The sequence below is a fragment of the Pristiophorus japonicus genome, chromosome 4 (assembly GCF_044704955.1).
Source record: "Pristiophorus japonicus isolate sPriJap1 chromosome 4, sPriJap1.hap1, whole genome shotgun sequence".
NCBI classification, from domain to species: Eukaryota; Metazoa; Chordata; class Chondrichthyes; family Pristiophoridae; genus Pristiophorus; species Pristiophorus japonicus.
In genome coordinates this window covers 267,492,587-267,505,807 of record NC_091980.1, presented here as the reverse complement: position 1 = coordinate 267,505,807, position 13,221 = coordinate 267,492,587, and the positions used below count along the sequence as shown (strand labels likewise).

The following is a 13,221-nucleotide window of genomic DNA, read 5'->3' as shown; positions in this document are numbered from 1 at the left end:
TGGCACCTATCTTGAAGATGGAGCTAGGAGATTGCAGAGATCATTTATATGGACAGAAATAGAAATGGAGAAAGAGAGGAAAAGAGAAAGGGAATAGGAAGAAGAGAATGATCGAAAGAAAATGTTAAATGTGACAACCTAGCCATAACAAGCATTAGAGGAAGTACATGCTATATACAAGACTTTAATATGTTAGAGACATATAGATGGATATTTGTGTACATACCTTGGTACAGAGTAATCATAAGGGCATTCAAAACATTCTTGCAGCTCTGCGCAACGCAAATTGTGAGGGAAAACATCCCTGTCCTCTCGTTCTTCATCAGAGCATATCTGCTTATTATAAACAGCCTATCAGAACAAAGTGACACATCTTACAATTCTACTGAATATAACATAATGGGCCCAAATTTGGCCCACCCGTTTTTTTCAGCGCACTCACGTGAGATGCAGCGACTTCCTAGGATCCAAACGGCGCCAAAAAGATGTCCCCCGATTCTGGCCCCTCTGCCGACTCTCCCAGGGCTTGGCGCGGTATGGTGAGTCCATTGGGAGACAGAGCTAGGGCCCTACGGCTAAAAGAGTGCCAGCAGCTCTCCGCATGCGCGGTAGAGCGTTCGTGCATGCGCAGTAGCTCCTCCCATGATTATGATGATGCGTGCCTGCAGCGTGGGACCCAACGCGTCCTGCCCCTGCCCCGGGCTGAGTGGCCTGCTGCACAAGCTGGTCTGTTGCCTTCCCACGATGAGGGCTACAAGAAACAGGTTGGTGCGGGGAGACTTTTGATCGGGGGGGGGGGCGGTGGATGGGAGAGGGAGGAGAGTTTTGATGGTGGGGAGGAAGGAGGAGAGTTTTGATCCGGGGGGGGGGGGGGGGGGGGGAAAGAGAGAAGAGAGTCTTGATTGGGGGGGGGGGGGGGGGGCAGTGTTTTGATCCCGGGGGAAGGAGAGAGGAGAGTTTTGATTGGGGGGGGGGGGGGGCGCGCGCGCGCGGGGGGAAGGAGGAGAGTTTTGATCTGGGGGGGGGAAAGAGAGAAGAGTCTTGATGGGGGGGGGGGGGGGGGGGAAGGGGAAGAGCAGTGTTTTGATCCGGGGGGGGGGGGGGGAGGAGGGAGGGGAGTTTTGATTGGGGGGGGGCTGCGGGGGGAAGGAGGAGAGTTTTGATCTGGGTGGGGAGATGAGAGAGGAGAGTTTTGATCTGGGGGGGGGGGGGATAATGTGTAGCCAGTAATTTTAATGAACTTACTCAAGACTTTCCTTAATCCTGTTGATGAAAATACTTTCCTACGAGCAGGAGGCACTTCTATTTTTTATTTGGAAATTTAGAAAAAATTATGTAAATATGTTTTACTTCTTTTATTTTTGTAGTTTAAGCTTCCATGAATGCTTCTGCTGTATAGTAAATTAACTTTGTGAAGTTTGTTAGTCCTGTATAGCTGTTTGATCCTATTCACATTCTTTAGTCAAGTCATTAAGTACCTATCTGCGCTGATTCCTTAACTCTCCGCAAGGGTTTTCTGTGCGGCCACAAGTGGCCACATATGCTGGCCTAAGTTAGTTTGGAGCAACTATTAGCTGTCCAAACTGGCTTAAATGGCCAAAACGGGCATAGGTGGCTGGTAATGCCCCCTTTTGAACAAAACTAAACTAAAAAAATCCTAACTAACTCACTTACACTGGCGCAAATTGAATGTGCAAAATGGGGATTTTTAAGATACTCCAGAAAAATCAAATTGTTCCAAAAAAAGAGCAACTCCTGGGCAATTTTGGGCCCCATATTTCTAAATGTCATCTTACTGTTCCATCAGCCAGTACTTAGCTTGCAAAATTGATGTATATTAGTAATATATCCATTATGTCTGTAATGATAAAAATCTTTTTTCTTTAATTCGCTCTGCAGATATGAGCATTACTAGCAAGGCCAGCATTTATTAGCTATCCCTAGTTGCCCTTGAAAAGGTAGTGGTGAGTCGCCTTCTTGAATTATTGCAGTCTATGTAGTGAATGTAATCCCACAATGCTGCTAGGTAGAGAGTTCCATGATTTTAACCCAGCGAAAATGAAGGAACAGCGATATATGTCCAACTCAGGATAGTGTGTGACTTGGAGGGGAACTTAGAGCTGACAGTATTTTCATGTAGCTGCTACCCTTGTCCTTCTAGGTGGTGGAGGTTACGGGTTTAGGTGGTGCTGTTGAAGAAGCTTTGAAGATTTGCTGCAGTGCATTCTATAGATACTACACACAGCAGCCACGGTACGCAAGTGGTGGCGGGAGTGGATGGTTGCGATGGTGGATGGGCTGCTGATCAATGGGACTGCTTTGTCTTGGATGGTGTCCAACTACTTGAGTGTTGTTGTAGCTGCACTCATCGAGGCACTTGGATAGTATTTCATCACACTTGTGCCTTATAGGTGAAAATCCCCACTTTTGGCCTTTGACATGGTTGACCACTCTATCCTTCTCCATCATCGTCCAGCTGGGTGGAACTGCACTCACCTGGTTCTATTCTTATCTTTCTAATCACAGACAGAGAATCAGCTGCAACAGCTTCTCTTTCTGCCCCTGCATTGTTACCTCTGGTGTCGCCCAAGGATCTATCCTTGGCCCCCTCCTATTTCACATCTACATGTTGCTCCTTGGCGACATCATCCGAAAACACAGTGTCAGTTTCCACATGTACACCCAGCTCTACCTCATTACCATTTCTCTCAACCTCTCCTCGGTCTCTAAATTGTCAGATCCAGTTCTAGATTAGCAGAAATTTTCTCCAATTGAATATCGGGAAGACCAAAGCCATTGTTTTCAGTTCTCGTCACAAACTTAGTTCCCTCGCTACTGACTCCATCCCTCTCCCCAACCTCGATCTGAGGCTGAACAGACTGTTCGCAAGCTTGGTGTCATACTTGACCCTGAAATGAGCTTTCGACCACATATTCACAGCATAACTAAGGCCAACTATTTCCACCTCCGTAACATCACCTGTCTCTGCCTCAGCTCATCCGCTGCTGAAGCCCTCAACATGCCGTTACCACCACTAGACTTGACTATTCCAACGCACTCCTGGCTGGCCTCCCACATTCTACCCTATGTAAACTAGAGGTGATCCAAAACTTGGCTGCCCATGTCCGAACTCGTACCAAGTCCCATTCACCATCATCCAAGTGCTCGCTGACCGATATTGGCTCTCGGTTAAGCAACGCCTCGATTTCAAAATTCTCATCCTTGTTTTCAAATCCCTCCATGGCCTCGCCCCTCCCTATCTCTGTAATCTCCTTCAGCCTTACAACGCCCCCCCACCCCCCGAGATGTTTGTGTTCCTCGAATTCTGCCCTCTTGAGCATCCCTGATTATAATCGCTCAACCATTGGTGGCCATGCCTTCTGTTGCCTAGGCCCTAAGCTCTGGAATTCCGTGCCTAAACATTTCTGCCTCTCTCTCTTCCTTCAAAACCCTCCTTAAAACCTACCTCTTTGACCAAGTTTTTGGTCACTTGCCCTAATTTCTCCTTATGTCTCATATCATCATCATAGGCAGTCCCTCGAAATGAGGATGACTTACTTCCACTCCAAAAAAGGATAAGTTCACAGGTGTTTCAATGAAGGACCTAATATTCCAGGTCCTGAACTACATCCTGAAGGGTGGAAGATGCCTGTGCGTGGATTTTTTTAATGTGTGGTGGCCGTTGCACAACAGCCACCACACGTGCTTGACAGAGCTAGGTCTTGGTCCAGTGGCAAGGGTTATCCAAGACGACTGGAGACATGCTCTGCTGCATGGACCTAGTGCGCACACATATCGCAGTGTGGGCTGGCTCGTGCTGCCCCTGGGCCACTGGCCCCAAACTCACGCCTCTCCCGGACCCCGATCACATCCCTCCACAGTCTCTCCTGCTGTATCTGCCCACGCTCCAATCACCGACCTGGACCTTGATGACGTCACTCTTCGCTGCCGTCGCCCTCCTGCACCAGCTCGCGGTGCTCCCTGAAATATTATGTCTCATAATACTCCTGTGAAGCGCCTTAGAATACTTCACTATGTTAAAGGTGCTATTTAAATGCAAGTTGTTCTTGTTTATGATGGAGGGAAGGTTATTGGTGAAGCAACTGATCATAGTTGGGCCTAAGATGCTGCCCTGAGGAACTCGTGCCGTGATGTCCTGAGGCTGAGATGATTGGCCTCCAACAACCATAACCATCTTCCTTTATGCTAGGTATGACTCCAGCCACTGATAAGTTTTCCCTCTGATCCCCATTGACTTCAGTTTTACTAGGGCTCCTTCATGCCACATTCGACTGAATGCTGCCTTGATGTCAAGAGCAGTCACTCTCATCTCACCTCTGGAATTCGGCTCTTTTGTCCATGTTAGAACTAAGGCTGTAATAAGTTTGGACTTGAGTGGTCATGGTGGAACCTAAACTGAGCATCAGTGAGCAGCTTAATGGTGAGCCACTTGATAGCACTGTTGACAACTCCTTCCATCACTTCACTGATGATTGAAAGTAGGCTGATAGGACAGTAATTGGCTGGGTTGCATTTGTCCTGCTTTTTGTGGCTAGGAAATACCTGGGCAGTTTTCCACATTGTTGTTAGATGCCAGTGTTGTAGCTGTACTAGAACAGCTTGGCTAAAGATGTGGCTAGTTCTGGAGCACAGGTCTTCAGCACTACAGCTGGGTCGATGGCAGAAAACGTAGCCTTTGCTGTGTCCAGTGCACTCAGCTGTTTCTTGATATCATGCGGTGAATCGAATTGGCTGAAGATTGGCATCTGAGATGGTGGGGGGAAGAGGCCGAGAAGGATCATCTACACAGCACTTCTGGCTGAATGAAGGTGATCGCAAACTCTTCAGCCTTGTCTTTTGCACTCACGCGCTGGGTTCCGCAATCAGAGGATGTTCATAGAACCTTTTTTAATTTATAAACTCATTTACATTTAATTTCTAAAACTTCAATTTTTGAAAGCATAATATTAAGGATAGCAACTTTATCTCTGGCTCTGTGAATGCTTTCTAATCTATACTGTGAATGGAATATTCAGTCTTATTATTATATTTCACTTGAGTAATGTGAAGATTTATCTTTCAGCACAGCATTTAAGATTGCCTACAGCAGAAGAGAACTGTTTATCACCTAACCTGCGATGAAGCCAAGTGTGAACGATCCATCCTGTTCTTCAGTGAAGGTGCATCTTGAGAGCTATAAATTATGAACATAATTTTATAAACTACAGTTTTAATATCAATTTAACTGTTTGAAAACTGAAATAGCATTAAATCCTTAATTCTACTTTACAATATTCTTAATTTCAGGATTATTTTAAGAAGGTTCTATTATATAAAATGTGTGCAACAGGATGAGAGAAGGGACTAGAACTTTCTTCTTTTGATCTCTGAAATTTAGGTTTGAAAATCCCTTTCTGCTAACTGTCAGGTTCCTAAATTAAATCATGTTTAATAGTCTTGACCCAGATCATAGTAAGCATAATTCTACAGCCTAACACTACGCATTATCCAAGACTGTCACCAATTTGGCAATTTCACTGATAAGTGACTCGAACAATTGGGCAGGAAACTGAAGGGGGTTATTTTGGTGTAAACAGGCACTAAATGAGTACTGTGCTATCAAGATATGCCTGTTTGAAAACGTGGATTTAGCGTGCAATTTTCAAGCTAATTGATGATGATCATGTTTTAAACATGCCTGCAGGCGCTGAAATTGACACGTGGCATTAATTAGATATAATTTTTCTGGAGCTGTATATGTAGCCTGCACCTACTCACTTCCATTGACGGTGTGAAGTGCGCTAGTTAGGAAAGAGCCAACGTGGAAGGATGGCTCAGGGACCTAGAGAGGACGCTGAGGTTCTCGGATGCGGCAATGGAGATCCTGGTGGAGGAGGTATAGGGAAGGACGGATATCTTCTACCCGCAGGGGAGGAAAGAAGCCACAGAGGCAACTAATGCAGCGCATGTGAGAGGAGATTGCCTGGGAGGTGACAGCCAGGAGGCCTGGCTCCAGGACATGGTTACAGTGCCCCAAGAAATTTAATGACTTGAACCGAGTGGTCAAGGTAAGATCCCATCTCACAAGCACGCTCCTCAATAACTGCACCACCACTAGCATCACAACCTCAACTTCATCCACCATCTAACTATTCACTGACATCCACACACCCTACACTATTGTATCCTTCACAGGCATTACTCACATCTCACACACACACAAACACACATGTCAATATACTCTTTCACAATCACCACTCTTTCTCTTCCAGGACAAGATAGTGCATAACAGACAACAGCAGGACCTGACTGAGGGAGGCTAAACTCACCTGCATGACACCACTCCCCTCGAGGAGGCAATGCTGGCGGTGATAGGGAGGGGTGTGGGAGAGTAGGGGGCATATCGTCAAGAGGTATGTAGCCATTGAAACTTCTTTACAGATGCACAACTATTCCTGATCCTAAATCCCCCAAAGTGATCCTCACTCCCAAGCTCCATATAGTCTCATCACACATCCTCCTATAGCGGCCATACGCGCTGTACCCCAACTCTTCTAGCTTTATCATTGTAGACTTCTAGGAGCAGGATCCCCTGGCACAATTTCTGATGGTAATGGCTAGTCTTTCAAGATCGCCAGCTTGTGGCGCATGCAGCAAATCACCACGAATCTGGAGACCTTCTCAGACGAGTACTGCGGGACACATCCTGACTGGTCAAGGCATCTAAACCTCTGCTTCAGGACCCCAATGGTCTCCTCAATTATATTCCTGGTGGCTGAGTGGCTCTCCTTGTGTAAATGCTCTGCTCGTGTCAGGGGTTTCCGCAGGGGTGTCATGTGCCATAGCATCAGAGGGTATCCCTTGTCACCTAGTAACCAGTCATGAACATAGCGTTGGGGCTCAAAGATCTGTGGGACGGATGAGTGTCTCATTATAAACACATTGTGGCAGCTCCCTGGATAGCGGGCATTCACCTGCGTGATGTGCTGCCGGTAGTTGCACACGAGCTGCACATTGAGCGAATGGATCCTTTAATGTTCCTGAATACCTCGGAGTTTAAATGAGGGGCTCGCATAGCCACATGCGTGCAGTCAATGGCTCCCTGTATCATGAGGAATCCCACAATCCTGTTGAATCCTAGAGCTCTCTGCCTTTGGTCTTCTTTAGCAATACGGAATGATATATATTCATTACTCAGAGTGTATAGAGCCACAGCGACCTCCTTTTTGCAGAATGTAAAGGATTGTAATGTGTGACTTATATCACCTGTGGCAGCTTGGAAGGTTCCAGTGGCATAAAAATTAAGTGCTACTGTGACCTTGACTGCCACAGGCAACGCAGGACTGGCTGTGCTGCAACGTCTTGAGTTTTCGTTCCACAAGGCCACATATATTTGTGACGGCCTCCTTAGTAAAGCACAGCATCCTCGTGCACTGGTGAATGTCGGAGTAATGCTCTCTGAAGTGGATAGGGCCTCCTGCTGAGAGGCCTTTTTGCTCTCTTGTCTATCTCCCTTGCAACAGCTGGTGCTGCTCTACCTGGCCTTATCTCCTCCTTCAATTCCTCATGCAGAGCAAGGGGGACCCCTAGCAAGATGCCCATGTCCAAGCACTCTCTTTCTCCTGGTGACTCAGCACTCACTCTTTTGAGATGAAGTCCTGAGAGAATTTCCGGGAAAAATGTTGATAAAGTCTTGATAAAGTATCTCAGAAAGTCTCCCGATATGTCGCAAAAGTCCTCTTAAAACGCAGTCTAGTCATTGGATCTCAATCAGCTAGTGAACATTGACAGCTGAGCATAGCTTTAAGTAGCTTTCGATATCCTGAACAACAACTTATTTACTCTTGTTCAGCTGGTTGCTGTTAGGAGAGGTCGGTAATTGAACGCTACCCGCCAAAATGCCATGTGGCCTCTTGAATGAGCGCTAGCAGGAAATGTAATTGTCAATCAGTCCCTTAATATTCTTCGGGACGTCGGTTCCTGGTGCGCACTTCAACTCTTTTACCAAGATGGCGACTTGCGCTAAACGCAAGCTAAACTGATGTTGCAGCTTAAGACCACATCTTAGCCACCTTGGATGCTCTTTAGCGCCTAAACTATCTGGGGAAAATCATCCCTGGTGTCATACAGGTGAGGTCAAGATTTAGTGTATTTTATGGACAGTATAAGGGAGTTTTATTCGGCATTTAATTAATGCAGTCCTTGATTCAAAACGGATAAAGAAGCTACATTATTCAGAGCTAATAGCCTTTCAAAAGAAAGAAAATAAAATAAAAATTTATATAGCACCTTTCATGACCTCAAGACGTCCCAAAGACAATTTTTTGAAGTGTAGTCACTGCTGAAATATAGGAAACACATCAGCCAATTTGTGCACAGCAAGTGCAGAAGAATTTAAGGGGAAGCTCAATAAGCACATGAAGGAGAAAGGAATAGAAGGATGTTGATGGGAATAGATGAAAAGGGGTGAGATGAGGCTCTCGTCGAACATAACCGGAATGGATCTATTGGGCCGAATGGTCTGTCTCTGTGCTGTAAATGCTTTATAATACTTGTAAAATAAGTGATAATTGAAGCTGAAATCTAATTCTAATCAAGCTACTCCATAAGTAATTTCAAGTAATCCAAAAGTAGAGAATTTATTTAGAACTAAAACCTGAGTAACTAGATTTGCACAATATGATTGATGCATTCAGTCAGAGCATCGGTAAATTTTGCACTAATCTGAATATACAGCTATTGAGAGCTGAATTTAAAGATTTCTGTAGTAGGTCGATTAATTTTTATAAGATTGGAGTAAATTTGCCTTTCCGTCAATCCTGCAGATGACATTAGTTAGAGGCAGTAAAATTGTGTTAAAAAGTTTATACTGAGGGACATAACTCTTCATGCAGGAAGGCAACTCTTCACATCTATATCTGATGAGCAACTATATTTAGATCCATTTTATCTTATGCAAATTACATTTATATTGTTAGAGCTGGGACTTTTCCCAGTTGAAACCTCTCCTTGCTCCATTTTTCCACTGCTAGTTCAGGAATGAAAGCTTATTTGATTTGAGTCCTGATTGGAACTTGAATTTTAAGTTGTGTTTAAGCACTAGAATCAAGATTCAGAATTGGGAAGGATACCATTCCCTACTTATCTTAATGGCAGCCGGCAGGAGCATTCACTGGGCATATACTTCAAACAAATCTTTTTCAAAACGAGGTCCTCAAACAGTCAGTGTCTATGAAACTGCGGAGGCAATTTTTCGCGGGGGTCAGTGGGCGCGTTTGGTGGTGGGTGGATGGGAACATTTTTTGGACAGCGGGACCCCACTGTCAATCCGCTGCCATGCGTCTTTCCCAAATGTCGGTTATTTCAGCGCTGAACAGACCTGACACGGAACAGCGGAGGAGGCAATTCAGGTCATTATGACCTTGGTAACAACCTATTAAGAAGTATCTTGAGCTCACCGTTATATTTTACAAGGTCACTCACAGGATCCACATTGCTCGGGGATCACGTCAGGTAAGGAGATCGGAAGTTGTATGACCATGGAATTATATCATGACCCGACAGCTGCAAATATGGTTTAAAAGCTCCCATCTCACAGCTGTTCACGTTCCAAGATCAGAAGTTGTTGCTACTGCATTTGGAAGACATATTGAGCTTTATACAGGTTGCAAGTGTTTGGAGTAAACTCTCCATCCAGTGTCACCTCATTGGAACAATCCCTCTCACCATTGACAGATTGCTTCTGTCATCTCAAGTTCACCTGCCATCTATTCCAGCAGATTGGTGCCCTTGAAACTATCTGACCTTGGTCCTCAGAATCCCACCACGATTAGCCCCAACACCAGCAGCACCAGGCACACCAGCAGCACCAACAACACCAACCTTCTCTGTAATCAACTGATGCTGCACAGGACAGAGGGCATCAGCCTGCAATCACATTGCTGCCTGAGACGTCAGGGATGGCCTCACCATAGCCACATTTTCTTCACTTGATGCTGCACACCCTGGCTGCTACATGATGCGTCAGGTTAGCACCACCCCACACCAACACCATAAAGTATCCCTACAATGCTTAAGTCATTCCTTTCACATATCACCATTGTGGGGAGTACCGTTATGTCTCACCATTCATTGCAACTCACTAAGCAACTTCCAAAGGTGCACACAGTTCTTCCCAAGATCACAAAGTGTTGAAAATAAAGATTTCAATGTTTGACACTACATTAACAGAAACTTTACAAGAAGATTGCATAAAGCACCCAAGTGCCGACCCTTGTGTGTTGTTAGTTGGTATGATTATACTAGGATGAGGATGAGTGTGAGGGGTGGCTAGTTAGATGGTGAATGTAGATAGAGGTATGGGTGGAGGTGCAAAGTAAGCTGGTGTGAATAAGGATGTGCAGGAGTAGGGTAGGGAAGGCAGAGTGATGGGGATGTAATGAGAGGCACAGTAGGATGAGAACATAAGAAATAGGAGCAAGAATAGGCCATACCGCCCCTCGAGCCCGCTCCGCCATTCAATACGATCATGGCTAATCTAATCATGGACTCAGGTCCACTTCCCTGCCCGCTCCCCATAACCCCTTAACCCCTTATTGGTTAAGAAACTGTCTATCTCTGTCTTAAATTTATTCAATGACCAAGCTTCCACAGGTCTCTGAAGCAGCGAATTCCACAGATTTACAACCCTCTGAGAGAAGAAATCCCTCCTCATCTCAGTTTTAAATGGGCGGCCCCTTATTCTAAGGTTATGCCCCCTTTTTCTAGTTTCCCCTATCAGTGGAAACATCCTCTCTGCATCCACCTTGTCAAGTCCCCTCATAATCTTATACGTTTCGATAAGATCACCTCTCATTCTTCTGAATTCCAATGAGTAGAGGCCCAAGCTACTCAACCTTTCCTCATAAGGCAACTCCCTCATCTCCGGAATCAACCTAGTGAACCTTCTCTGAACTGCCTCCAAAGCAAGTATATCCTTCCTTAAATATGGAAACCAAAACTGTATACAGTATTCCAGGTGTGGCCTCACCAATATAACTGTAGCACGACTTCCTTGCTTTTATACTCCATCCCCTTTGAAATAAAAGCTAAGATTCCATTGGCCTTCCTGATCACTTGCTGTACCTGCATACTAACCTTCTGTGTTACTTGCACAAGAACCCCCAGGTCCCGCTGTACTGCAGCACGTTGCAATTTTTCTCCATTTAAATAATTATTTGCTCTTTGATTTTTTTTCTCCCAAAATGCATAACCTCACATTTTCCAAAATTATACTCCATCTGCCAAATTTTTGCCCACTCACTTAGCCTGTCTATGTCCTTTTACAGATTTTTTGTGTCCTCTTCACACACCGCATTTCCTCCCATCTTTGTATCGTCAGCAAACTTGGCTACGTTATACTCGGTCCCTTCTTCCAAGTCATTAATATAGACTGTAAATAATTGGGGTCCCAGCACTGATCCCTGAGGCACTCCACTAGTTACTGATTGCTAACCAGAGAATGAACCATTTATCCGACTCTCTGTTTTCTGTTAGTTAGCCAATTCTCTATCCATGCTAATGTATTACCCCCAACCCTGTGAACTTTTATCTTGTGCAGTAACCTTTTATATGGCACCGTGTCAAATGCCTTCTGGAAGCCCAAATACACCACATCTACTGGTTCCCCTTTATCCACCCTGTTTGTTACATCCTCAAAGAATTCCAGCAAATTTGTCAAACATGACTTCCCCTTCATAAATCCATGTTGACTCTGCCTGACTGAATTATGCTTTTCCAGATGTCCTGCTCCTGCTTCTTTAATAATGGACTCCAACGTTTTCCCAACCACAGATGTTAGGCTAACTGGGATATAGTTTCCTGCTTTTTATCTGCCTCCTTTTTAAAATAGGGGTGTTACATTTTCAGTTTTCCAATCTGCTGGGACCTCCCCAGAATCCAGGGAAGTTTGGTAAATTACAACCAATGCATCCAGTATCCCTGCCGCTATTTCTCTTAAGACCCTAGGATCCAAGCCATCAGGTCCAGGGGATTTATCCGCCTTTAGTCCCATTCATCATCATCATCATCATAGGCAGTCCCTCGGAATCGAGGAAGACTTGCTTCCACTCTTAGCATGAGTTCTTAGGTGGCTGAGCAGTCCAATATGAGAACCACAGTCTCTGTCACAGGTGGGACAGATAAGTCGTTGAGGGAAAGGGTGGGCAGGGAGCCTGGTTTGTTGCACGCACCTTCTGCTGCCTGGGCTTGATTTCTGCATGTTATCGGCAACAATACTCGAGGAACTCAGCGCCCTCCCGAATGCACTTCCTCCACTTAGGGCGGTGGATGGCCAGGGACTCCCAGGTGTCAGTGGGGATGTTGCACTTTATCAGGGAGGCTTTGAGGGTGTCCTTGTAACGTTTCCTCTGCCCGTCGTTGGCTCGTTTGCCGTGGACGAGTTCCGAGTAGAGCGCTCGCTTTGGGAGTCTCGTGTCTGACATGCGAACTATGTGGCCTGCCCAGCGGAGCTCATCAAGTGTGGTCAGTGCTTCAATGCTGGGGATGTTGGCCTGGCCGAGGATGCTAACGTTTGTGCATCTGTCCTCCCAGAGGATTTGTAGGATCTTGCGGAAACATCGTTGGTGCTATTTCTCCAGCGACTTGAGGTGTCTACTGTACATGGTCCACGTCTCTGATCCATACAGGAGGGCGGGTATTACTACGGCCCTGTAGACCATGAGCTTGGTGACAGTTTTGAGGGCCTGATCTTCAAACACTCTTTTCCTCAGACGGCCGAAGACTGCACTGGCGCACTGAAGGCGGTGTTGGATCTCGTCGTCAATGCCTGCTCTTGTTGATAGGAGGCTCCCGAGGTAGGAGAAGTGGTCCACATTGTCCAGGGCCACAACGTGGATCTTGATGTCTGGGGGGCAGTGCTTTGCGGCGAGGACAGGCTGGTGGAGGACCTTTGACTTACTAATGTTTAGCGTAAGGCCCATGCCATTATTTTCTGTGCTGTCGGGGTAGCAGCTCCTTAGGGAGCTCCCTACTAAACAGCTCCTCGGCCCTCAACACCCCCCTCCCCGCTCCCCCCCCCCACACTGTCTAAACCTTCCCAAGCCCTAATAGACTCCAATAGCGGTTCTGAAAGAAGTAAATCCCCACCCTAACCCCAGCCCCGCGAATTCCATTATCTTACTGAGTACCGCCTCCTTAGTGATTGTGATTGTGTTCCTCCCC

The 13,221-nt window shown here is 45.9% G+C and overlaps 1 protein-coding gene across 4 annotated transcripts in view; it reads right to left on the bottom strand.

The window, feature by feature from the left end:
- The window catches only part of LOC139263400 (spermatogenesis-associated protein 7 homolog), a 98,339-nt gene that overhangs the window by 26,619 nt on the left and 58,499 nt on the right, over positions 1 to 13,221 (bottom strand). For 3 of the 4 annotated variants that reach the window (XM_070879440.1, XM_070879437.1, XM_070879438.1), the window contains 2 exons: positions 5,134 to 5,194; positions 227 to 351 (listed from right to left, as the gene is read on the bottom strand). In XM_070879440.1, coding sequence (XP_070735541.1) covers positions 227 to 351; positions 5,134 to 5,194 — 186 coding nt within the window. The remainder of the gene's footprint in view (positions 1 to 226; positions 352 to 5,133; positions 5,195 to 13,221) is intronic. The other variant, XM_070879439.1, reaches the window with a different exon arrangement.